At 58.3% G+C, this 23,951-nt stretch overlaps 10 protein-coding genes across 11 annotated transcripts; 3 read left to right on the top strand and 7 right to left on the bottom strand.

Annotated features, from left to right (window-relative positions):
* Nucleotides 1-215: 215 nt before the first annotated feature.
* Nucleotides 216-3,558, bottom strand: SDRG_01577. 2 transcript variants are annotated; one of them, XM_008607111.1, is made up of 19 exons: nt 3,268-3,558; nt 3,111-3,226; nt 2,998-3,064; nt 2,864-2,950; nt 2,723-2,821; nt 2,617-2,679; nt 2,538-2,569; nt 2,383-2,485; nt 2,158-2,333; nt 2,052-2,111; nt 1,828-2,007; nt 1,691-1,779; nt 1,466-1,643; nt 1,384-1,424; nt 1,225-1,331; nt 1,153-1,180; nt 677-1,104; nt 384-633; nt 216-327 (listed from the first exon to the last, which is right to left on the bottom strand). In XM_008607111.1, the coding sequence occupies exons 1-19, from the start codon at nt 3,532-3,534 to the stop codon at nt 278-280; spliced, it is 2,421 nt and encodes an 806-aa protein (XP_008605333.1). In that variant the 5' UTR covers nt 3,535-3,558; the 3' UTR covers nt 216-277. The 2 variants fall into 2 exon arrangements, with proteins under 2 accessions (XP_008605333.1, XP_008605332.1); XM_008607110.1 differs by having other exon boundaries at nt 216-633.
* Nucleotides 3,559-4,086: 528 nt separating this feature from the next.
* On the top strand, nt 4,087-7,540 carry SDRG_01576 (hypothetical protein). Its single transcript, XM_008607109.1, has 2 exons — nt 4,087-6,726; nt 6,771-7,540. Exons 1-2 carry the CDS (start codon nt 4,108-4,110, stop codon nt 7,503-7,505), a joined length of 3,354 nt encoding a protein of 1,117 aa, XP_008605331.1. The 5' UTR covers nt 4,087-4,107; the 3' UTR covers nt 7,506-7,540.
* Nucleotides 7,497-10,563, bottom strand: SDRG_01575 (hypothetical protein). The gene is made up of 10 exons (XM_008607108.1): nt 10,373-10,563; nt 9,338-10,324; nt 9,035-9,295; nt 8,796-8,987; nt 8,631-8,756; nt 8,463-8,586; nt 8,255-8,416; nt 7,852-8,206; nt 7,751-7,802; nt 7,497-7,704 (listed from the first exon to the last, which is right to left on the bottom strand). Exons 1-10 carry the CDS (start codon nt 10,556-10,558, stop codon nt 7,609-7,611), a joined length of 2,541 nt encoding a protein of 846 aa, XP_008605330.1. The 5' UTR covers nt 10,559-10,563; the 3' UTR covers nt 7,497-7,608.
* Nucleotides 10,564-10,650: 87 nt separating this feature from the next.
* SDRG_01574 (hypothetical protein) lies at nt 10,651-14,301 on the bottom strand. The gene is made up of 14 exons (XM_008607107.1): nt 14,020-14,301; nt 13,466-13,968; nt 13,266-13,417; nt 12,700-13,222; nt 12,588-12,650; nt 12,345-12,539; nt 12,087-12,296; nt 11,921-12,040; nt 11,729-11,877; nt 11,621-11,683; nt 11,480-11,572; nt 11,239-11,428; nt 11,091-11,188; nt 10,651-11,039 (listed from the first exon to the last, which is right to left on the bottom strand). The coding sequence occupies exons 1-14, from the start codon at nt 14,261-14,263 to the stop codon at nt 10,685-10,687; spliced, it is 2,958 nt and encodes a 985-aa protein (XP_008605329.1). The 5' UTR covers nt 14,264-14,301; the 3' UTR covers nt 10,651-10,684.
* Nucleotides 14,302-15,592: 1,291 nt separating this feature from the next.
* On the top strand, nt 15,593-16,307 carry SDRG_01573 (hypothetical protein). The gene has a single exon (XM_008607106.1). The coding sequence runs from the start codon at nt 15,665-15,667 to the stop codon at nt 16,196-16,198; it is 534 nt and encodes a 177-aa protein (XP_008605328.1). The 5' UTR covers nt 15,593-15,664; the 3' UTR covers nt 16,199-16,307.
* Nucleotides 16,285-16,761, bottom strand: SDRG_01572 (hypothetical protein; the record flags this gene model as incomplete). The annotated part of the gene is made up of 1 exon (XM_008607105.1): nt 16,285-16,761. The coding sequence occupies one exon, from the start codon at nt 16,759-16,761 to the stop codon at nt 16,375-16,377; it is 387 nt and encodes a 128-aa protein (XP_008605327.1). The 3' UTR covers nt 16,285-16,374.
* A 623-nt stretch (nt 16,762-17,384) lies between these two features.
* Nucleotides 17,385-19,463, bottom strand: SDRG_01571 (hypothetical protein; the record flags this gene model as incomplete). Its single annotated transcript, XM_008607104.1, has 1 exon — nt 17,385-19,463. The coding sequence occupies one exon, from the start codon at nt 19,461-19,463 to the stop codon at nt 17,385-17,387; it is 2,079 nt and encodes a 692-aa protein (XP_008605326.1).
* Nucleotides 19,464-19,577: 114 nt separating this feature from the next.
* On the bottom strand, nt 19,578-20,730 carry SDRG_01570 (hypothetical protein; the record flags this gene model as incomplete). The annotated part of the gene is made up of 8 exons (XM_008607103.1): nt 19,578-19,619; nt 19,665-19,701; nt 19,744-19,876; nt 19,924-19,991; nt 20,038-20,098; nt 20,146-20,287; nt 20,336-20,633; nt 20,693-20,730. The coding sequence occupies 8 exons, from the start codon at nt 20,728-20,730 to the stop codon at nt 19,578-19,580; spliced, it is 819 nt and encodes a 272-aa protein (XP_008605325.1).
* A 475-nt stretch (nt 20,731-21,205) lies between these two features.
* Nucleotides 21,206-22,815, top strand: SDRG_01569 (hypothetical protein). The gene is made up of 2 exons (XM_008607102.1): nt 21,206-22,208; nt 22,263-22,815. Exons 1-2 carry the CDS (start codon nt 21,490-21,492, stop codon nt 22,714-22,716), a joined length of 1,173 nt encoding a protein of 390 aa, XP_008605324.1. The 5' UTR covers nt 21,206-21,489; the 3' UTR covers nt 22,717-22,815.
* Nucleotides 22,746-23,516, bottom strand: SDRG_01568 (hypothetical protein). Its single transcript, XM_008607101.1, has one exon. It carries the CDS (start codon nt 23,417-23,419, stop codon nt 22,919-22,921), a length of 501 nt encoding a protein of 166 aa, XP_008605323.1. The 5' UTR covers nt 23,420-23,516; the 3' UTR covers nt 22,746-22,918.
* Nucleotides 23,517-23,951: the final 435 nt, after the last annotated feature.

Here is a 23,951-nt window from a genome sequence, read left to right as displayed (position 1 = left end):
AAACACCCCGTTAGGCTGGACACGCGACTTTCGACTTGGCGTAGCTTCAGCACTCGGCGATAAAGACAGGTGAAGCGGACGCTTCGAAAGCCCACGGGCTGTCTGCCTCTTCGCATCCACGTTTCCGAAAGCGAAGGCAGGTGACAACGTACTCGGGTGCGTTGAAGGGAAAGAAGCCACAACGCCCGGTTTTTTCTTGTGCAGCTGCAGTGATGGCACACATGGGGTATCGACGTGCAGAGTCGTATATATTGACGGCAGGATTCAGTGATGTAGGCTAGTCGTCGATGAATTGCTCGCGCAGGTGCTGCAGTCGGCGGCGCAACGCTACGATAACAATGTAAGCTCGACATGCAAGCCGTTTACAAGATATGGAGGTGAACCGCCGTCGTCCAACTTGGAATCACGGAGCGCCATGAGGCGATGGAGCAACTTGTTGTTGAGGTTCTTGTTGCGATGATTGACGACGAGGTTCATGTCCACGTCTTGGGTCGAAAGCATGGTTTCTTGAAGAGCCTCGGCATCACGCACGGTTGAGGCCGGGATCCCGCAAATCTTGGCCATTTGGATGCCATAGCCATGGCTGCGATCCGACGGACCATCGCTCAGCTTGTACTTGAAGTCGAGCAGATTCTATGAGCGCACTTTCGAACCAACATCGGTTGCACCCGGGTACCGTCGAGGTATTGGTGGCTTGTAAATGGAAGTTGCGGCAGTTGGCATACATCGTCGAGAGCTCGCGCAGGCCGTGGAAGTGGGTCGCAAAGCACGTGTACGCTTTGGTTTGCATCAGCGTCTCGCATGCGCTCCAGGCGATGGCGAGTCCTTCATCGTTCGAGGTACCACGGCCAAGCTCGTCAATGAGGATCAAGGACCGCGCCGTAAGGTTGTCCAAGATGAAGGCCAGCTCCAGCATCTCGACAGTGAACGTGCTAGCGTTTTCCTCCATGTCATCCGAGGTTCCAAAGCGCGTGAAGATGCGTGTCCGAAGCGGGATGCGAGCCTCCGTCGCAGGCACGTAGCAGCCCATGTGAGCCAGAAGCGTGATGATGGCTGTCGTTTTGAGATACGTCGACTTGCCAGAGCAGTTTGGCCCCGTAATGACTAACCATAAGCCGATTATAGGAGTGTGGATTGGCCGTTGATACGCACCGTTAAAGTTGGTCACAGGATCGAGAAACTAAAGGAAGCATTGTACAACCACAAAACGTGTGGCTCACGTACGACGTCGTTGGGGACAAATGGGCGATCCTGGACGACTTGCTCAATGAGCGGATGGCGTCCCTTCTTGATGACAAAATTGCCACCCGGGCACATTTGCGGGCGGCAGTCTAGATAGCAGACCTAATATTTTACCAACTAAACTTGGTATGCATCACGTACATGGCTGGTCAACTGGCGAGAGGGCGACGAGATTGGTAAAGCTAACATGATGTGAGATGATGGATGAAGGGTACGTATATACCTGAGCAGCATGTCAAGCAGGGCGACGCTTTCAACCATTGCGTACAAATGGCACACAAAAGGCCGGATCTCGTCCATAAGTGCGTTGATGACACCGTAAGACAGTTGGTAGATGTCGTTCATGCACTCCTTCGTGCGAGAGTTGAGCGAGCTGATGTCTTTCGTCGTGCACGCCAAGGCTACATCAGTCATCAAAGCCAGAAACGTTGGCGTAGCAGGGTCGTACATTTGCTGAATTTGACCCGCTGCTCAAAGATCTGGGGAATGTCGCGAGCGCCACCGTTGGGAATGAGCAGGTGGTAACCCCGACCGACGCTATGTAGAGCGTCCTAAACGCATATTCATATGGCGATAACATGGTACCTGAAGTGAAGCTTGATGGCAATGCCAAACTGATCTTGATACTCCTCCACGCGTTCGTTGATGCTGTCGATCGTGCTGAGGTATGTTGCCCGAGCGACGTCGAGTTTGCCATCGATGCCCGCTTTGACGGCAAGACTGCCACTGATCTTCATGTGCCGCACGGATCGGTTCCATTGCGAGCTAGACTGATGTGTAAGAGACTGGCGCGATCATGTCCTTCCTACTTGGGGTCGATCACGCGGTCGATGCTTTCTTGGATCACGATGAACTCATCGCAACGAAGGCTAATCGGCGTACAATGAACCTTTTTACATACCCCAAGATTTTCACCTGGTAATAATGCTCTCGAGAAGCTCGACTGGCTCGTCCATGTAGCTCGTAGCATTCGAGAGGCACTCGTGGAGCTGGGGTAACAGCTCCAGCGTGCTCTTGAGAGCGACGACATTGATGACGCCTTGCTGGGATGTTCGAGCCGTAATCACTTTTGGCACCATCACCAGCTGCGACTACAAGGCACTGTAAATGCATTTCCTGCATGTCAGAGAGGAATGGGACCAGCATTTTGTCAAGGTCGGCAAAGTCAGGTAGGATTTCCAAAACGTCAAAGAAGAGCGACGGGTTGTTGAGGAATACACCAACGACGTCTTGGCGCGCTTGACTACAGAGCAACAGGTTTAATCACAGTCGATCGCCCTTTCGAAGCAGAGTACATGGTCTCGAGCGCGCAGCTTGGACGCAAGATCTACGTCAGCACACCTTGGTGATGCGTCACAAAGCATTGAAAAATACCGTTTGGCGCAGCAAGCGTCGCCCGATGGTCGTGCGCGTATTGTCAATCTTGGCGACCAGCGACTGCCCGTGTCATCACGCAACTGCGGTACAATGGAACTCTTACGTGCTGGATCAAGCCATTGCGCGCTCCGCGTGTGATTTCCAAAGCCGCGATCGTTGCATAGTCCATTAGGAGCACGGGGCTTGCCATTGTCAGCACAACCTACTTCAACTCATGGTACACATACGATTCGAGGCTTGCAACCTTGATGGTCTTTTGTGCGATATAGACGCCTTGGATGAACTCGATGTACTTCATCAAGCACGCCACCGCACCCATGACGACGTGGTTCTACCCAAGAATGAATGCAATCGTGCATTTTTCAACAGTCATTGTACCTTGAGGAGGCTCGTGTCGAACGAGTTGACGGCAACGCGCTTGAGGTCTTCTGCCCCTTTTGACTGACTACCGAGGTAACGTGAAGAGATGCAGTCTCAGTTGGTATCCTTACTCGTAGTACTTGCGCACAATCGCAACGATGCGTGTCGTCGAGTTCTTGAAGCGCTTCTTCACCTCGAGATGCAGTTGTCGCGGAGTCCCCGCGTCCACCATGAGGATTTCCACGGGCTATGTCATGTATGTGGACTCGTCGAGGGAGGTGCTCGGACCTGGTAGCTCTCAAGAAGCGAGATCGTCTCCACGAAGCTCCTCGAGTCGACCATGCTCGAGACGAGCATCTCATGGGGCATGTGGAGGTCGAGGCAGCAGAGCGCGACCTCGCGGTTCCGGCCCTCTGCGATCACCGTGATGCAGTGGCTCCGTCGGGCGTTGGCCGTCGTTGCGCGCGGGGTCTTCCCTCGCGTCCCCATCACCGGCGTCTCGGACGCGACTTGCCGCTGGCCCGTCGTCCCGCGGAAGCGCTTGGGGCCGTCCATGGTCCTAGTGTGCTTGGGCTCGGCAAATGGCGAATGCCAGAAGCGGATCTTTTTATCCGGCAGTCCGGATAAAAATGGCGCGCAACTTTCATCCGGATGATTCCGGACTTGCAATCGCAGCATGCATCGAGCTGCGGTATCTCCACGCCCACGCAGACAGGAGCTCTGCAGGCTTCGGAGGACGGTCACGAGGGACGTGCCATAGCACATCCATGCTGGTCGGGTGTTATACCCCACTGCGTCCACGCAAACTCTACCTGCAACATGCTTTGCCGAGCCATTTTGCGCAGCTCCGAGGCGTTGCTACGATGGCAGTTAAAGATACATGGAGAATTCAATGGCCTCGACCTCAAGCAGCAGGAGGAAGGCTTTGATCTATCGCCTCGACACCTTCTTTACGTCGTGTTGCAGTGTTGCAGTGCTGCAGTGGGCCCCCGTTCAACTGGCAAATCTCCTTCCAGCATTTTGACCAATCATAGGTACATATACGCCCATCCCCCATTTGATTGGCTGTCTCGTTGGATTTCGTGGCAATCCCTCAGTTTTGCAATTGCCGTGTTGCAGGTGAGTCCGATGAGCCCCAAGCTCGTTGACTTTCTCGAGGCGCTCGAAGTGGCCCGAGAGGCCAAGGCGACGCGCGACGAGATGGCTAAAGCAGCGAAGGAGTACATCGTGGACGCCGACTCGATGCCACCGCAGACCTTTGCGGCGGCGCTCCAGCACATCCCGTTCAAAATGTCGGCGTACGATGTGGTCGAGCTCTGCAAGCGCGCCGGCGTCACCGACATCAAGCAGTGTATCATCACGACACCGTATCGCGCCTCGCCGTTCAACACCACGGCGATCGTGTCGGTCAGATCGCGAGCAGCCCACGACCAGCTACTTCAACTCCACAAGACGCCATGTCAGGGCCGCACCTTGAAGGTGCGCGACTACAAGACGTCACGCACCGTGAGCGGCGAGCTCTCGCAGCGCTTTGACGGCGTGAGCTTGCACGTCGTGCCGTCGCGGGACTGCTTCGACACGGTGCCGCCGCGCTTCAGTGCTGCACAAGCCGTCACGCTCGTGTGCACGGTCCACCCCAAGGTTGCGTTCGCCATCGAGTTCCAGACCACGTACCGCGCAGCGTTTTCCTCTCTCGACGTTGCGGCCGTCAGCGTCGGCTCGGACGACCGCGGGTTTTGCGTCGTCTGGTTCGAGTTGCACCAGCCGCCGCTCATGTACGAATCGGCGCCCCCACGCGCCGTGGCCGCCACGTCGTTCCTCGAGCAGCGCCAGCGCGAGAGAACGCAATGGCCGTCGTCGGCCACACCCATCGTCGAATGGACGCGCTGCGTCGACCCGAGTCCAAGCAAGGCGTTTGGCGCTTACCGCAACTACCAAGTCACGCTGCGAGAGGTGTTTCCCGAAGAAATGCACGCGCTCCTCCAACGTCTCGGCCTCGAGCGCGTTCTCCTCGCATCGGGGCAGCAGCGACGCCTCACACCCGCGCTCGAAGGGTATGCACGGCCCGACTCGGACTGGAGCGGCGGCTACGACCACATGTTTGCAGGCCTCTCGTACGCGCGGCGGTACGCGCTGCATGTGCTCGTGAGCCACCACGCAATCGTGTTCACCCATGCCCGCCAAGTCCAGAAGCTCGTGGCCGCGATGCACGCGTCGGATATCTCGGCCGACGCGCTTCTGCGGCTCGTGCAGTGGAAATCGCGCCGGTCGCTGACGTGGCACAAGCTCCTTGAGTCTCTTGCGCACCCACCGGAGGCGCCGTTTGCAGATCCACCCGGCTACGTGCGCGTCCAGCGGGTGCGCATCACGCCACTGCGCATCCTCGTCGACGCGCCCGACGTCGACGTCTCGAACCGCGTCTTGCGCCTCTACCCGCACGCCGTCGATCGGTTCGTGCGCGTCACGTTTGTCGACGAAGATTTCGCGTCCGTCCATAGCGTCAAAACCGCCCCGAGCATCTTTGGCCGCATCAAGCAGTGCATTTCGAATGGGTTTTTCATTGCCGGCGAGCACGTGGTCTTCCTCGGGTACTCGAGCGCGCAGCTCCGCAGCCACAGCTGCTGGTTCTACCGCGTTCCGACCTCGTTTTCCGACGACGCGCCGACGTTGGCCGAGATCTACACGTGCCTCGGCGACTTTGGCGCGATGCCAACCGCCGGGAAGCGGGGTGCGCGCCTCGGACAAGCGTTCTCGGGCACGACCGTCGCGCTGCGTGTGCCACGGTCGCAGTGCGTCGAGCTGGCGGACGTGAATCGCAAAGGTTTTTGCTTCTCGGACGGCGTCGGCACGATTTCGCCGGCGCTCGCAAACGTAGTGGCCGACGCACTCCACTGGCCGCACAAGGTCGTCGCCGACAAACTCGGCTGCGGGTATAAGCCGTCGGCTTTCCAGATCCGGTACGGCGGCTACAAGGGCGTCGTGGCAGTGGACCCGCAGCTCAAGGAGGCGGCGCTCGGTCTCCGCCCGAGCATGCGCAAGTTTGAGACCGACTTGGACGACCTCGAGATTTGTCGGCCGGCGTTTGCGTCGCCTTGCTACTTGAACCGGCAGCTCATCAACGTGCTCTCGTCGCGTGGTGTGCCTGACGAGGTGTTTTTGCAGCTGACCAACACGATGCTGCAAGCGCTCGACACGTGCCTCAACTCGACCGACGAAGCGCGGGCCTTCGTCTTCCGCCATGATCCGCATAGCCTCGCGGCGACGCTGCTGGCAGCCGGCGCCACGCTCGAAGATCGCCATGTGTTTGAGTACGTCGACGCGATTCGTCGCCGCCGGCTTCTCGACGTGCAGACCAAAGCGCGCATTTACGTCGAGTGCGGCGTCATGCTCATGGGCGTCCTCGACGAGACGGGCACCTTGCCGCCCGACTGCGTCTTTTTCCAAACAAGCGGGAAGCAGCCGCCGCCGCATGCGACGCTCGCGGTCGGGCGGTGTCCGTGTCTGCACCCGGGCGACATTCGCCGGCTCACGTACGTGCACGTCCCCGCGCTGAGCCACCTGCACGACGTCGTCGTCTTCTCGGCGCACGGCGATCGGCCAACGCCTGACACGATGGCAGGCGGCGACCTCGACGGCGACATTTACTTTTGTATTTGGAACCAAAAGCTCGTGCCACCGACGGAGTTTGCACCGATGACGAAGCCACCGTCACCCTTGCCACCACGCATCACGACACCGTCGATGGAGGTAGTGCATCCCGAGGTAGAAGTGTTTCTGAGAGCGCGTCGTAGGTCGTCGGAGCCTTTTACCTCGAGTACCTGCGCAACGACAACCTCGGTACGATTGCCAATCTGCACATGGTGCTCTGCGACAGAAGCGTCGACGGGGCGGCCGATGCAATCGCGATCGAGATGGCCACCGCCCACGCGATCGCCGTCGACTATGCGAAAACGGGCGAGCCGGCGTGCATCCCGCCGCACCCGCCGCTGGATGCGTACCCCGACTTTCTCGAGAAAGCCGACAAGCCATCGTACCGCTCGACGTCCGTGCTCGGCCTGCTGTACCAGGCAACCTGTGGTGTCCGGCCCCAGCCGCCGCCGTACCGCGACTTTTCCATCGACGCGCGGTTCCTTGCGCCGGGCTACGAGCGCTACCTCGACGACGCGCAGGCCAACTTTATCGATTTCTCGGTCGCATTTCACGACATTGCGACGCGCTTTGATGTCGACTCGGAGATGGAGCTCGTGACGGGCTACGCACGTCGGAAGCGGTCGGCGGACGTGGCCGAGCGCCTTACGCTGGCGGTCAACCACGTGCTCGATGGATTTGCCGCCACATTTTGGGCCGACTTTGCGGCCGACGTGCCGCGTGATGCGGTGCCTGTGCTGCAAAAGGCCTCGGCGTGGTACTTCCGCGCGTACTCGTACCGCTGGCCGCACGGCAAGCCGTCGTACCTCAGCTTTGCGTGGGTCGCGATCGAGCCCATGTGCCTTCTACTCGCCCGGCGCACGATCGCGTTGGAGTAAAGTGGATACGAGTATATTGGTTTCGTACATTGCGGGGTAGGGTTACAGTCGCCTAGTCTTGTCTGCCGACAGCTCGTGCGGTGTACATACGCGTAGAGATGCCTTAGTTGGCCTCGACCTTGGGGTCTTCGTCCGCACTCGGCGATACTTGCGCTGGGACAAAGCGCTGGCGCTGCCGACGCAAGAGATCGTGAAAGGCCTACGTCCCAATGTCGCTCGCGTCATCTCAAACGTGGTGGCGGTACCTCGGTCGCAAACACCTGGCGGAAGAAATCGCGGCAGCCCATTTCCATGTGCCTACGACAGCCCAAAGCGAGTCGATGCCAGTGGCAAGCAAGAGATGTACGCATCCAGGAAGCCTTCCGCGTCAAACGCGAGAAACTGGTCGTAGAACGGCGCGTCGGGCAGCGTTGGATGGTGCCGCACGTGCTGCAGCGCAGGCTCGTGCGTCCCGAGGTCGATTTGATTGGGAATTGTCGCCAAGTGCTGCGGGACCGACCCAAAGAGACTCGTGAGAAAGCCGAGAAAGCAGACGCAGAGCGCGTCAGACGTCTTGACATCCGAGAGCGACGAAGACGACACGACGTCGGCGACGGCCGCACCGACACTGGGGGCTGGTGCAAAGAGATACGTGTCGGCGTGGGCGAGTTGCGGGTGCTGCACGGCGCGCAAAGCGAGTTCGAGGCTGCGCACTTTGGCCACTAGCGTCATGTAAGCCATAGGACCGTAAAACCACTTCTGGTACATACGAGGCAGCTCGGGCAAGTCTTGTTTGAACGGTGTGTATACTTCGTCGTGGTCAAGGTCGACAAGGACGGTCCGCGCTGCGTAGAGCTCGCTCGGGTACGTAAAGGACTCGTCCGGTGTCTTGAGAACGATGTTGGCACGCTGGAGGTTGCTCAAGCTGCTACCTAGTCGCCAGGTGGACGGGGCACTCGAACCTTGAACGAGAGTTACGAATGCGGTGCGTGTGGTTCTCAGCGCGGCGAAGGTGGATCGACGCCTCGAGGCCGATCAAGAGGGGCCCTTCGTGCTTGAGCTGCGCGGCGACGTTGGTCGGGCAGAAGGGCAAGTACGTATGCTACAAAAGATCGATGGGTGGCTAGAGAATACAGTGGGTCCGACTTTGAAGCGGAAGGGGGCAAAGAGCCGGAGAAGCGACTCGGCGCCGGTGAAGAGCGTGTCGCGTTGGCGCGCGATTAGAATCACCCGGTGCTCGACGAGGAGCGCAGTCAATGCCAGCACAATGTTCTACAACAGCTCGAGTCTATAGACATAGAAACAGCGGACCTGGACGTTGAGGTCGCGGAAGAGGGCGCTCGGGACGTCGTCGGCCGCTTGGGCGGGCGGCAGCTGCATACTGAGCGTAAACGCGCGATACAGTGGCTGTAAGACGATCTCGCGCTGGCGCTGCTGAGCTTCGTGGTACTGCCGATGGGCGTCTTCGACGGCTTTGACCCACACGGAGGCATCCTTCGTGTCCTGCGACCACTAGGTTGTATCCCTTTGCTCGGGATGATGTATCGTACGTGCGGAATGGACGGCAAGGACGCTTGAAGAAACGGTGCGAGGTGCCAGAACGACGTCGACGTGAGCACACACGTGAAGATGGGGAGGAAGACGAGCTGGTCGGGATCGATCTCGTTGTTGACGCGCCATGTCGTCAAGCAAAGTCCGTACCGGATGCCCGTCAGCGTCGGACACGCAAAGGCGTGGACACGGGGCGCTTCGGGGCTGCTGCGACGCGGTCGCAAGACGACCGGAAGGCGGTCCCGCACGAGGCAGAATTGCTGCCACCACCACTTAAGCGTCTCTCAGACAGATGTGAGTACCTTGATGTCGTCGTGCACGTCGTCGGCGCCGCAGCACAGATGGAACTCGTACTGGAACGCCGTGTCATTCACGGTCGCATAGAACGTCGTGCTGGTCGTCTTGGCGGGCGCAACGCCGATGCCAAACACAATCACGTGGAGGTCGAGGAGCGCATCGGTCGCGCAGACCACGTTGTATGCGGACGCGGGCAGTGAGCTCTCGATGCAAAAGCCTTTGGGCAGCGCAGACGAATGCTCGTCAAGAGCCGGCGAGAGCGGCAGTAGCACGAGGTGCTTGGGGTCGCGCTTGGGCGCATATGCTTTTCGGCCAAGAAGGTCGTCGTCGAGCCACGCGAGCTCGACGAGGAGCTGGATGCAGTGGAGAGAATTTTGAAAATTGGGGAAAATCTTGGCGCTGAGCCACTTGAGCACTTGGTCTTGCGCTCCCTTGAAGAGACTCACGTAGCGCTGGGGCGAGAATGGCTCGCCTTGGTACATGAGGATGCGTGAGAGCACGTCCTTCTTCGTCTCGTCCGAGACGATCGAGTGGTTGTTTTCGGCCAAGTAGACGTTGAAGAGGCGGCGGACCGTCACTTGGATCTCCTCGAAAAGGCTCAGCGAGAACGTCATGGACGGCGACACGAGCGGTACGAACGTTGTTTGCACGTCGACCCAGAAGAGGAGGTTGCTCACGCCATTCGGGTGGAACGTGCGCAGCCACTGCTCGAGGAACCGGAGCTTGATCGGGTTGCACTCGCAAAGCACATCCTGCAACGTCAGCGGGTAGCGCTCGCGGATCGCGTTGCAAAAGTCGCCAAACATATCGCTGCCAAAGAAGGTCGACCACTCGAGCGTCGCCTTGATGCACGTGTCGAGCTCGTGCCACATGTCGAGCGTCGTCGTCCGCTGGTCGACCGCGTCGAGGAGGGTTGTTAGCAGACCGCCGTCAAGGCACGACGTAAGGCGCGCATCCGGGGGCATCAAGTGGCTGCGCACCATGGCCTCGGCCTGCCCGCGATCCATGAGGCCAAGCTTTAGATCGGATCGTGGGAGTACCTGCTCTTGGCGCTTGGCCGCGTCGGGCTGCCGCTTGTACTTGTAGATGTCGGCGACGACGTTGTAGACGGCCTCGAGCCCGTGCTGGCAGAGGTACATGTACAGGATGCGATCATGCGGCGACCCGAGGAGCGCGTCGAGCGAGAGGTGCAGGTCCTCGCCGCTGTGCGTCTTCACCGTTTCCATGATCGCCGATCGAAAATAAATGCAATTTCACCTCTGACAATGTGGCTAATCGCACCCAGCAATCCCATGCTCCTCCACGAAAAATTCAACAATATGGAGGAAACGCGCGTGTAAATTCGCAAGGGTCTACTTGGTGTGCAGCGTCGTCTTGCGCTTGAGGAGCTGGAACGCGTAGCGCTTGGCTTCCATTGCGTCACAGCGCTGCTGCTGCGTGTAGAGACACGAAAACACCTTGAGCCCAGCGTCGTACGGGTTGATGTACGCGCGCTTCTCGTCCTTCTCGCGCAGCGCGGCTGTCATGGCCATGAGCCGCCCAAACGCATACCGCAGCTGCTCGTCGTTGCTCATGTCGGCCAGTTTTCCCTGGCGCATCGTCGTCACAACGAGCGACTTGTGCGCCGTCTCGCGCTTGTAGTCTTTCTGAAGGTACTTGGCGATCGCCGGCGTCACGGGCACAAAGCTCTCGTTGAGCTCCTGCCACCTGTACTCGATCCTCAGCCCTCCATTCGAACCATCCGCTTCCATGTCGTACCACGAAAAGTACAGAACGATCGTGGCTGCCACGAGGAGCGCCATGGCCAAAAACTGCTCGCGCTGGCCGACCTCGAGGATCACAAAGAGCACGCACGCCTACAAGGTGCACGTGTGAGGAGGTGGCGGCTGGATGGGTATAGAGCGACCTCAAAGATGAGGAGGCATGCAAACACAATGTTGTAGGCTGAGCGCGCGACGTCGCCGCGCCCCGAGCTCCGCGGGTGGACGTACAGGAGGTTGTACTTCATCGTGTAAAACTTCATGTAAAAGTAGAGAGCACCGAACGGCGTCAGGAGTGGCGAGAGCACAATGCCGAGGAGGGCGACCATAAAGACACTAGGAGAATAGCGTCCATGTACGTCCACCTCGCGTCATTTCCATGTGTACCTGAGCACGATCGAGTAATCGTAGCCATAGTAGAACGGCCACGGCAAATCGGCTTCCTTGGTTTCGGCGGCCGTGATCGCGCGGGCCTTGAGCCTAAGGACGCCGATACGACCACATGATGCAGAGATGAAGCGACAGTACCACGGCTGGTACACGAGGCGCTCGCCAATGCGCAGTAGCTGGAAGATCGACCCGAGAAACGCCCTAGACACCGTCATTACGTACTAAGAAGCAAGCCGACGAAGGTACCGCTGGCAGACGTAGGCGATGAAGAAATTGCGGCACAATTGAAACATAAACTTCTCCACGTACGCGACTTCGGACCCGCGGTCAAAGCCGCCTTGGCCGTTCGCCAAGTAGACCGCCGTGACGCCGATCGACGGCAAAATGATCGAGCTCTATCCTTGATGCTTGGAAAACGCAAGCTCAACAATGACGTACGAGGAGGAGGTAGGCAAAGCCCTTGCGCAGAAAACTGCGCTGGCGCTCCGACTCGGAGAGCCATGGCTCGAAAAACGACGTGTAAAATAGGCACGTGAGCAAGCACCAGTTGACAATGATCTACATCGCAGCGTACGCAAAGGTTGAGGAGGAACACGCAACGAACGAGCATGAGCGAGGGCAAGTAGGCCGTGATAAACTTGGTCACGACGTTGTTGACTTCGCGCGTAAAGAGCTTGTACACGGGGCTGTCGTTGTCGAGGTTGACGTAGATGAGGACCGCGGTCGGCGTCGAAAACACAACCAGAATGAAGAGCGTCGTGCACTGGTAAAAGATAAACTTGAGAAAGCGCTTGATGGACCGCGGCTGGTACGTCTGCAGAACCATGTCAGATCGAGGACCAGATACAATCTGCAATCGTACCAGATTGGTCCAGTTGACGTCTTGCGGCTCTGGCGCATTTTGCACGACAAGCGGCTTGAGCACGCTCAGATCTTGCGGCTCGGCGTTCTCCTCGAGCTCGAGCAAGTCGCGCTGCGAGATTTGCGGCCAGTGCAGCAGCTTCTTGGAGCGCTTTGCCTTGGCCACGAGCTCCAAAAACCGGCCTTTGGCCTCGGTCTATACGCACACAACCATAGTCTGCGTGACCACAGCAGTGGAACGTACGCTGCGAAAGACGACAAACGCCGCGCCCGTACCCCGCCGCTGCGCGTAGAGCTCGAGAACGTGCTAGATGCACGCCACTTCAATGACCACAAAGGCGAGAGGAAGCACGTACCTTGGGGAACGAGTTGAGGCGGTGATGAATGGCTTCGGCGCGCTGGCGGTCGCGCGGCAAAGCGAGCTCCAGAATGCGCTCAATGTCGCGGTCGCCGCTGTGGTTGGGCGAGTACTCGATCGCGAGCGGGTGGCGCCCACCCGAGCGCGCGCAGCACAGCGCCTTGCACGGAAGGCACTGCGTGTACGAGCGAAAGACGTTGGGGATCGACGGACAGCAAAACGACCCGGGGCACCAAAGCATGAAGCTCGGGAGCGTCCCGGACTGCTGCTTGGCGTACGTTTGCAAGAGGCGGTTGTACTCGCTCCGGAGCGCGACGCGCTCGTCCAAAATTCGATACAGCGCCTGGAGGTCGTGGACAGCAACCGCGGTTTTGATGTCGTCGACCGGAAAGAACGTTGCGAGCTGCCGCTTGAGCTGGTAGCTGCTCCACTCTTTCGGAAGGCCAGCGTGAATGAGGATGCTGCGTGCGCCGAGCATGCGCGTGGCGTCAACGTGCAAGCGGCGCCCGACCGCATTTTGCCTAGTGCAATACATGAAGGTAACAATTGGCGGGTTGTACAGACCGCTTGAGGAGAAGGATGATGAGGGCGGCGGTGACATAGCACATGGCCACGTGGCCCCAGTACCACGGGCTCTGGAGCGGCACGTTGCCGATCGTCGTCTGCTGGAACGCGACGATATTACCGTCGCGGCTGTCGCGGCCCGAGACGTAGTGCTATACACCATTCGAATGAGAGATTCTAGGATGCTAGGGAAGATGTACGATGGGCATGAGGACGCCGATGCTGAGAACGCTCATGATGGCGAAGAAGTGGGCCATGTCCTTTTGCAAATGCATGCTCAGCGCAGCGTCGACGCCGGCAATGTCAACGACGTCCTTGCTGTCGCACGGCAGCGCGAAGAAGCGCTGGAGGCGCTCGCAGACCGTGGGCGCACAGATCGATGCGTACTTGTCCTGGAACTTGATGGACGTCAAGCCTTCGTAGTTGAACTTTTCAAAGAGTCCTTCGCGGTGGGCGTTCCAGAAGGGCACTGCGAGCTGCGGCCAGACGCGGCGAAAGAGGAAGAGGAGAAAGCCGGCGCCAAAGACGGCAACGTTGAGCTGCACTTGGAACCAGATACCTTCCCAGCCGTCGTTGGCGTTGAGCACGAGGATCACCGACTCGTCGTGGTTGGTCTCGTAGACCGGGCCTTCCGCGAGATGGTACTGGATGTAGTAGCGACCTTCGCCGTGGCCCACAATGTTGAAGGCCGATGCATTCGCGCCTACCGCCGTCGTATGATGAGACGACAGCATCGACCGACGCTAGGTAATACCCGCGGGGATGCGCACGGGGTTGGGCGTAATGACGGGGAAGCTATCAACGTCAGCGCCACCGCGGCTCGTGAGGATCATCTTGACCAGAAGGTCCGAGGTTGGCGGCGGGTCGCAGGAGACGCCGGTCGTGATGTTGCCGCCGACGACGAGCACGAGGCTGCCTGACGGGAACTTGAGTTTGCCGGCGTCGACGAGGGCGGCCAGCGCCGTCCACGCGACGAGAGCGTGGCGCAGGAGCAGCATCCGATTTCGTTCCTGCTGCTGCTTGCGACCGATTGTGTTGCGTTGAAAAAGTCACAACCCCGACACGCACTTGATCGACATCATCTTGCGATTTGTATGGAGCTCGGTAAAGTACGGTTTGCACTTGGCGACGACCCTCTGCAAGCGAGTCGATCTTTCGCGGATCCAGCGATGGCACGACTAGTATCCCTCCCACATCCAGGCTCTAGCATTTGCGTGTGATGTTCTCGTTCTGAATTTGCTGCCAAAAGAAGCAGCCAGACTACCAGAATGTGATTTTGACCACCAAATGTGGACAGGCGACTCTACCAGAACGGCCCACAACGCGACAACAGAATGTCGGGCACGGAGGACTGAGGCAGTGCATTTCCTGAAGATTGCTCTTGACAGTTTTCGCCACCAACTTGAATCATGGCACCAGCTCATGCGCTCGCAACGTACCATAGCTCAATGCACCCCGTGCAACAGTCGACGAAGCCACTCGTCGTTGACCAAGGTAAAATTACCCCTGTCCCTGACGTTATGGGCTGGTCAACGTTGGAAGGGGCGCCAACGTCGGATCGTCAAAGGGCTTATCTCACAATACGCGTCTCAAAAGCAACGACGACAAATTGAAGAACGTGGATTCTCACTAGTCCTCGTCCCTTTCCAAACGAGATGATTGCCCTCTTGACTACAACCTACGAAGTCACGTCCCTCACAGTAACGTTTGGTGCAATTGTCCGGAGTTGATACTAGGCCGTGCAGGCGACAGTGTCCAACGCCATGGCCGGGGCATGGGTGCATCATGGTATCCCGGGTCCGCGGTGACCAATACTTTTCAAAACGTTACCGCCGACAAATCCTCATTTTCGAAAGTTCGCGACGCGTATAGGGCTGGGTTAATGAAATCTTCGCTCTTTTCTCAAAAAACTGCAGCGGAGTCGGCGATCAGGCAGCAGCAGCCGGTTCCAGCAGCTGGACACCATCAAGATGTCCAAAGTTCAAGATGGCCTTACCACGAGGCTGGTGGTACGGCCCATTTATGATGCCTCGAGATGGAGCGTGCGATCGCCAGGTCCACTAAGGCACATGTTGCGACGGGTACATGCGTGCAGTTAGTTGCTCCGAGCCTTTGCCAGCAAATCGCTTTCGACGCATGAGAGTCATCTGCCCTTGCACGGAGGTGTCGTGCGACACCCTCGGTCCCCAAGATGGAGGGACCCAAGTAATTACTGTTGCTGGCGCTGCCACTATGATAAAAATTACCTCTAAAGTTCGCACCTCCTCCGAAGTCCAAAATCGACGCCTTGTGAACCGCCAATTTATTTGAAACAGACGGTCGTTTCACCACATGTTGTGTCCAGTTAGGTGACGTGGGCAGTGCTTCAGTGCGCATTTCGGCCACAGCTACAGAAGTGTATGGCGACCGCGCTCTTTCTCCAAAAGACGTTCGAGATGCTCAACGTCTCACAACCCGATGTGGCGGCGTGGACGCCAGACGGTCGTGCGTTTAATATCTACGACCTCAAGACCTTCGAGTCGACGATGCTCGTGCGCTTCTTCCGCCACGGCCACTTTAGCAGCTTTGCGCGCCAACTGCGCTTCTATGGTTTCACCAAATGCCGGCGCCACCAGCACATCGAGAAGGAGCCGGCGTGGGAGTTTACGCACCCCCACTTCCAGCGCGACGACCCGATGCTCATGGTGTGCATCACGAGAAGCACCAACCCGGCCATGAAGGCAAGCAATAACAGTTCCAACAACGAAGTCCACGAGCTCCAGCACCGCGTCGAGACGCTGGAGAATAACATCTCAGCGCTCACTACCCAGCTGGGTTTGCTCACAAATGTGCTGTTATCACGCGGCATGGTGCCTCCGACGGCTCCGATCGAGGATACGACAACGACCGCACTGAGCGAATTCTTGTACACCGACGAGTTTAGCGGACTCTAACACGCTCCCTGCAGCTTCTTGCGCCATGATGAAGTGATTGCGCACCTGCTACCTCGTATCTCGTACCTTTTACATAAGACTACGTAACGACAAGTGTGATAAATTGTGATGGCTCGTTGTTTATCACGACACGTGGCAAGTTGGGACTAGAAAACAACACGCATGGTGCTAAGTTCTTAGTTGCGCGCAACGTTGCAGACACCGGTGCACGTCGCACCCTTGAGCTGCCCGCCGTTGGTCGTGCCCGTCAGCACCTTGTACGCCTTGGGCTCGAGCTCGACATACGCGCCTTTCGTGAGCCCAACACCGGACGCTTGGAACGAGATGACGCACGTCACCTTCTTCCCGAGGTAGCTCACGCTCATCGACTTGTCGCACGACGGAGTGTAGACGTTGTTCCCCGGCGGCTTGGGCGACCCGCAAAAGAGCGTCGAGGCCGGCCACCGCCCGCGAATGCCGGGGCAGTCGACGCCGACGTGGCTCTCGACGGCCAAGTTGACAAGGATCGGAACGGCCGCTTGGACGGTCGCGAGCGTGGCGGCGAGAAGCGTCAAAAGCTGCATACTGGAAAATGAAAAATGACATCACCCGCAAGACTTGACTAAGCTCGTCGCTAGTACACCTAGCCGCCGCATGGTTTGTCCGTCCCTTCTGTATTGCCACGTGGTCGTTCGATCGCAGCTAGCAACAGCGCAGCCATCGAACGCGTTCGAATGGCCGACGAGATTGGAGGTGTTAAAACCAGAACAATTTTGTACTTGGTTGCTGAGGTATCCCACGCCACGGTATTCGTGCGAGTTAGAAATCCCACCATTGCCGCTGTGTACGGGGCAAAGATCCCGACGGTGCTAGAACCACGGACGTCCCAGACCAAACACTCAGTGACTATACTAAATCTGAGCCAAGCACAAGTCTGATCCTTACAACGCGCTGCACGTATTGCACGACATGTGTTTTCACTCTGCGTGCATATGGGCTACGGTCTTTATGGAACCAAGCGTGCGGTGCCGAATGCAGGATCTGGGTGAGGGTGATGCCCACGCCTTGTATCTGTAGAGCTCAGGACCAGACTCAGACACAGGTCGACCCAAGATCTAGCAGGATACCATGCAACGATCGTTGTGGGGAGGTTGCGAGCACGTGGAGTTGCTCTGTTGTTTGAAAATCAAATGACGTTGTTGAGACTTTAGGCCGTCTTGTAGACGGAAATGTAGTGCGTGCCTTGGCTGGCACGGCGGCTGTCCTGCTTGGCGAGCCGGTCAAAGTACGACGACGATTTGGTGTCGGCGACGCCGCACTCTTTCGGGGGGTCGCCCATGTACAGATGGAACGACCCATTGGTCGTCTCGAGAACGTTGGCCTTCTTGAGGACGACGCCCTTGACACCGTGCACGCGCGCGATAATCTTGAGCAGCATTTGCGCATACCACTTGTTGTCGGTCACGATCGTAAGCCGACCGTTGGGCTTGAGCAAGCGCGCGCAGTCGGTCAAGAAGCCTTGGGTCAAGAGGTGCTTGGCCTGCGACGAGTCGCCACCGGTTTGCTGCGGCGGCTCGGGAAAGTTGATAAACATGAAATCCACAAGACCCGGCGTCAGATGCTGCGGGACGGCCACCGACGCGTCACCCGCGACAATGCACAAGTTGTCCACGCGCTCAAAAACCGCTTGCGTGAAGATCTGGTACACGCGGTCATGGCGGATCTCGAGCGCGACCCAGTTGGCGTTCGGATCTTTCTTGGCCTGGGACACGACCCACTCGCCCGCGCCGGAGCAAATCTCCATCTTGATGGCCTTGGTGCTCTTCTTCCCAAAGACCTTGTCCATGCGGATGACGGCATTATCGCGAACGAGCGACTTGAATGCGGGGACAACGGCCTCTGTCTGATCGGCGTCGTGCTTCTTGAGAATAGCTCGGAGACCCATCGTGTCGAGCACACCCGTGCCGAGGGCGGCCGGGAGGTCCTCGGTCGTCGTCGCAATCGGAATCAAGAACACGCGCTTGAAAAAGTCCACGAGCGTGGCCCAGCACCCAGCTTGGTCGGCGCTGTCAAAGTACGCTTGGATCACACCGAGCTCGCGCCGGAGTTCTTCGCGGCGGTGCTTGAGAAACACGACGAGCGACTCTTGGCGCGTCTCCGACTGCGCACCCCACCCACGCTTGCCGCCCTCGGCAGTCGTGGCCGCCGCCGACGCCGATGACGGATCGTCCTTGGCGGCGTCAAGCGCGTCGAGGCAGGCTTTCGTCATCGCCAAGTACTTTTGCGCGTTCGTCCAGTCGCCGAGGATCGTGGCCGCGCGCGCAATACTGAGGAGGACGTTCGGGTTGGTCGACATTTCTTGACCAAGCGCCATAAGACCTTTCCCAAAGAGCGACAGTGCCTTCTTGAGCTGGAGGTTGCGGCAGCAGAGGGCGATCATGTACTCCCACGTCGACACATCCGGGATAACCTTCCACTTGGGCATGTCGTCAAAGATCTTCTCAGCGTCCGAGACCGCGCCAACAAGAATGCAGCCGCGGAGTAGCGTGTTGATTGTGCGGACGTTCAAAAGCACGCGCTTCGTCTCCATCTCCTTGACATACGTGAGCGCCGTCGAGAGCTTGCCTTCGCCGCAGAGACCCTTGAGCAGCGTCGTGTAGGCCACGACATCGGGCTCGATCTTAGCCGTCTTCATCGCGTTAAAGACACCGACCGCCGCGTCCATTTCTCCGCAGCGCACGCACACGTTCATCATGTTGACGTACGTGTACGAGTTGGCGAGCTTGGCGGCGCGCGCGCGGTCGTACACGTCGTTCGCCTCGGCAAACTGCTTTCGGCTCGCAAACTGCGCGAGCTCCTTGTTGAGCTTGACCGTCTCCGGGTTGTCCTTTTGCTTCTTCTGCATCGGCTTCTTCGTTGGCGGACCGCCCTGTGCGCCATCCGTCGCCTTGCGCTTCTGGAACGGCTTGCTTTGCTGGTTGTTCTTGCCGGCGTGCGGCCCCTTGCTCTGGTTGCCCGCGTTAAAGTGGCCTGCCGGCTTGCTACCCTTGGTATGTTCCTGAGCAGGCTGTTTGGGCTTGTTAAACTTGGACTTGGCCGCCTCCTTGGGCTTGGACGCTTCCTTGGGCTTGGACGTTTCCTTGGGCTTGGACGCTTCCTTGGCCTTGGATGCTTCTTTTGCTGCCGGCGTCGCCTTGGGCGTCTTCTTCTCGGTCTGTGTCTTACCCTTGGACTTCTTCGCTTGGGCCTGCGCCTGGGGCTTGGTCTCCTGTGGCGTTGTGGACATGGCCGTGGTCGCGCGAAATCCCGGTTGTGTTGCCACCAATTGTGTGAGACCGGATCATCCGGATAAAATTTGAACCGCGCGAGCCAAAACATCTATTGGGCGAGTGCTATGGGTCTACGCTTGGGACCGCCGGAACTCTTCGTGCATACGCCGGGCCTACACGTTGCTTCAGATGCCACTGAAACATAGGCTCAGACGCACCAGGTCGAGCACACTGCGGTCCCGAGAGCTCGTGATGCTGGCACAGAGATGACTAACCCGTCGAGATGGAGGTCCGTACACTTTGAAAAAGTGGAACGTCGCGTCGTGGCGCTGCTGCTTTAGCGCGTGGTACTTGGTGTGCTGCAGTAAGTGCTGGAGGAGCGCCAGGAGCGCGGCGTATACCGAAGGTGCGATCGTATCGCAGAGTCCATCTGCACAGTCCGCGCTCAATCCACAAGCCACGACAAGATCGACGCACCGGAGGCGATGATCTTGAGCAATGGGACAACCAAGTTGCAGCCCACAAGCACCGATGTGCCCCTGGAACTATAATGGGAGGTAGAACGCTGCAGCAATATGTGTCCTTGTATACCTGCTGGCCATAAGGCCAAAAATCGGAACCAGTTCTTGGAGCATGCTGCACGGAATCATGACTGCAGTAGATGAGCGCAATTCGACCGAGAGCGCTCGTGATGGATACCAGTGAGAAGAGTGAGTTTGATGAAGATGCTCTCGACGGCCGCGAGGATCGATGGCAGGAGCAAGCACGCGGGGTCGTGCAGGACGCTCCCCAGGGTTGACGCGATGCACTTGAGCGTCATCGGGTCGGCGTCCGAGTCCAGCTAACGAAGACGCTTGCGACCTCTGCTGCATACGTATCCGTGTGTTACCATGTCTTGCAGGAACGAGTCCATCGCATGGAGCACCGGAACTTGCGTCATCGGGTTCAATTGATGTCCATGGGCCAGCGCGTAGGTCGTCGCTTGGACACACGAGAGAAGAAGTTGGCGCTGGTTCGCATGCTCGCGGGACGTTGTATCCATCGAGATGGCGAGGTAGTCGTTTTGCAAGCCCGCGACCTGGTTCTCGAGCTCATGGACCCGCGCATCTCGCTTGTGCAACGCTGCTGTCGTCGATGCATGCTTCTCCTGGAGCGCTTGCACCTGCTTGAGGAAGCGCGGGAGGTCCCTAGGTTCCATGCCCATGAGCTTCCTTTCTCGGCCTCATCCTCATGCGCATGGCAGTACTCTCCGAGGACGTCGGCCAAAAGCTTGTCCGCGCTCATTGCTGTGTTTCGAGAAGATCGCGTTGCGGTCCGGAATCTCTCCGGCTGTATTTCCAGCTGGTTAAAAAATTGCATAAAACAGCCAAGTTGACGGTATTTAATTTCGTACGTCGACCTTGGCGCGACGCTTTCGGCTAAACAAACGCAGCTTTAATGAATCCTAACCACACAGGCGCAAGCGCAGCGTTGCAGTAGAGCAGGACAATCTATTCCTGCCTGTCACAAGTCGACCTCCGCGATCCATTCAGGAGATCCTTGGTCGAGGCTACTTCGTGGGTGTCGCAGCCCGTGCCTTCGCATCACGTTCTCGAGCGAAAAGTTGCGTGTTATTAATGCCTGCCAACGCGCACGTCGTCATCGTTGGCTCTTTTTAATTCATTTAGGCACAACTTACTTGGTATTTGTATGTATCAATAAATATGGAATAAAATCGAGTCGGTGGAGTTTAAACAGGGTAGAATCTGTCCCACGGATGAGCCAATGAGCCGGCGGCAGTAAACAGTCTCCAAGTCAACGAAGCAGCGGCAAGTCGCAGCCCGTTCGCCTACCGCCTACTACCCACGTCCAAGGTCCTCCCGCAGAGACCTGCAGATCGTCGTAGCGTTACCCTCCGAACGCTCACCCACGCCGTCTCTACCTGCTTTATGCTCAAGGACTGCCCGCAACACCAGTGGATCACCGCCCGTAGTCACGAAACCCGCGCCGTCTCCTGTCAAGACACGTAAGCGCCTGACGACAACCAACCGAAGAAGAATCAACATGAGCGACGGACGTATGTCCGCCGCCGCCGAGGGCGATGGCTTCGCGGCCTTGAGCTCGGCGACGCTCGCCCACGTCCTCGGCTACCTCGACGTGGGCGACAAGGTGCGCTTCTTGAGCACGAACCGCACGAATGCCTGCGAGCCGCTGGCGCGTCGCATGCAAACGTTCTGTGGCGCCTGCGATGCGTGCAAGGCCAAGACCGAGTACCTCTGCGCATCGTCCCGCGAACGCCGCTGGACCGTGGAAACGTGGGCCAGCATCTTCCAGCGCTTTGGCCATGGCATCGAAGAGCTGCACCTCGTTGGCTGCGATGGCATCGACCCGAGTGTCTTTGAATCGGCCGAGGCCCAGGCAATGCTGCGAAACATTGTCGTCCTTCGTCTCGAGCGCTGCGCGAATTTGCCCGTTGAGGCCATCGCAAAGCTCGCTCAGTTTTGCACGCGGCTCCGCGAAGTTCGCCTCCGCGATCTTGGCATCGACGACGCCACCGTGTCTGCGATCGTCTCGGCGAACGCGTCGACCTTGCGCGTCCTCGACCTCCAGGGCTGCCATGCGATTACTGGCGCTTGCTTGGACGTAGTCGGTGGCTCGGCCGTCGAAGATCTCAGCCTCCAGAACTGCCACAACGTTGCAATGGCGCACGTGGAGGCCGCGGCGCCGCATTGTGGCCATATGAAGCGCCTCAACCTGCGCTTTTGCCACAAGGTGACGGACAGGTACTGTTGCGGATCTCGCCTCTTGCTGCAAATTTTCTTATTGTTTATACTTAGTGTCGTGGCTTGTATTGCAAAGCACATGCCGCTGCTCGAAGACGTCAACCTGCGTTATTGCTACAAGATGACGGACGCCGCTGTCTCGGCGCTCTGCGCGGGCACGCCAAAGCTCCGGAGCTTAAACTTGTCGCAATGCTGGCGACTGACGGACGCGGCCATTTGGGAGCTCGCCAAATCGCTTTCGTTGCTCAAGGAGCTCCGGCTCTGGGGCTGCATGAAGCTCACGTCGGCTTCTGTTGTCGCGTGCTTGACGCTGCCGAGTCTGACGCTTGTCGACATTCGCAGCCGCGACAAGCTCGAGGCGGTCATTGGAGGCTTCTCGACTGTCAAGCACGTCATGGAGAGCCACCGGTCGACGCTGCTCAAGTGGGAGCAGAGCGGCGACAAAGTCGGCGTCTTTCACCGCAAGGCCTTTGTGCCCCAGCGCGCCCAAGTGCTCCAGCGCTGCTAAGACGATGTATCGACCAGCCGAGACGAAGCCGCGTACTGCTGCATATCTGTTAACACATAACACAAATACTACATATCTTCTTGCATTGAGTGATGCCTTGTCCACGTCGACGGTGAACCGACCGAGTCGCGCTATCGAGAGATCGCTAGACGTACGCAACACACGTAGAGATTATAAGTCAAAAGAGGACTCATGGTAGCATCTACTTGCGCTTGGGCACCCAGACCCAGCGCATTTCGCACTCGACGGGGCTGTCGCCGGCCGAGTCGGTGACAACAACGTTCACGAGCACCTCGCCCTTGTCCGACTTTGCGATTTCGTCGCGCTGGGCGTCCGTGAGCGTCGCAACAGCCTTGAGATCGCCCTTGGCGCGCTTGACGTAGCTCATCGACATGGACTTGAGCAGCGGGAGGTGCGAGTCGCGCACGTTCATGCCAAAGACCATGCCCGACGCCGACTCGGCGAGGAGCGCCATGCCACACGCGTGGACGCCGCCAATGTGGTTCTGAACGCGGAACGAGTTCTTGAGCGACACGACGCTCTTCTGCTCCGTGAGCGTCTCGACGTGGATACCGGCGACGCCGGCCATCTTGACCTGCGCGTTGAACGCCGTGCTGAGCGCGCCTTCGCGGAGAAAGGCCGGCGCGCTGCTGCTGTTGATCTTGGCGACGAGTTTCCCGAGCTTGTTCACAGGGCCAGACATGCTACTTGTTCGGCAAGGTCGAAAGTGGGTCGCTCTCGACCGGTCGCTGGTTCCCCGATCGCGTGTTTCGCAAACATTCCTTGGGTGTTGTCACCGCAGTCATCCCGAACTGCAATCTGACGGATCCAACCGCCAACCGCTCGGTTAGACGAGCCGAACCTATCCACTCAGTTAAGTTCCCAACGTCTGGTGTTGAAGAGTGAGCTTGCTCTTGATGGCAACCAGCTCTATGCTAGAGGTTCTACTAAGCGTCCTAGTATAGTACATTGCACGACGCCAACGCTACGCCAAAGCCAGCTACATTTATGAATGCAAGAAGCTAACAAACTTGGGCTGTAGAGGAGGGTGACCTCCTTGTTGTTGTACAGCAGCTCAGCGACAATACGGTGATGCATGATAATGCCAGTAAGTGACATGGAGAAGTGGGCTCTTGTACGGTCCAACTGCATTCTTTCGAGGCCCTTCTTAAACGCGACAAGGCCGCCGATCGACCTCGTTGTGCTACCACCAGCATATAGAGGCGAAGCACAAT

This window comes from Saprolegnia diclina, assembly GCF_000281045.1.
Source record: "Saprolegnia diclina VS20 unplaced genomic scaffold supercont1.3, whole genome shotgun sequence".
Classification (NCBI taxonomy): Eukaryota; Oomycota; class Saprolegniomycetes; order Saprolegniales; family Saprolegniaceae; genus Saprolegnia; species Saprolegnia diclina.
Note: the sequence above shows the minus strand (reverse complement) of the source record. Positions and strands in the feature narration are given on the sequence as shown.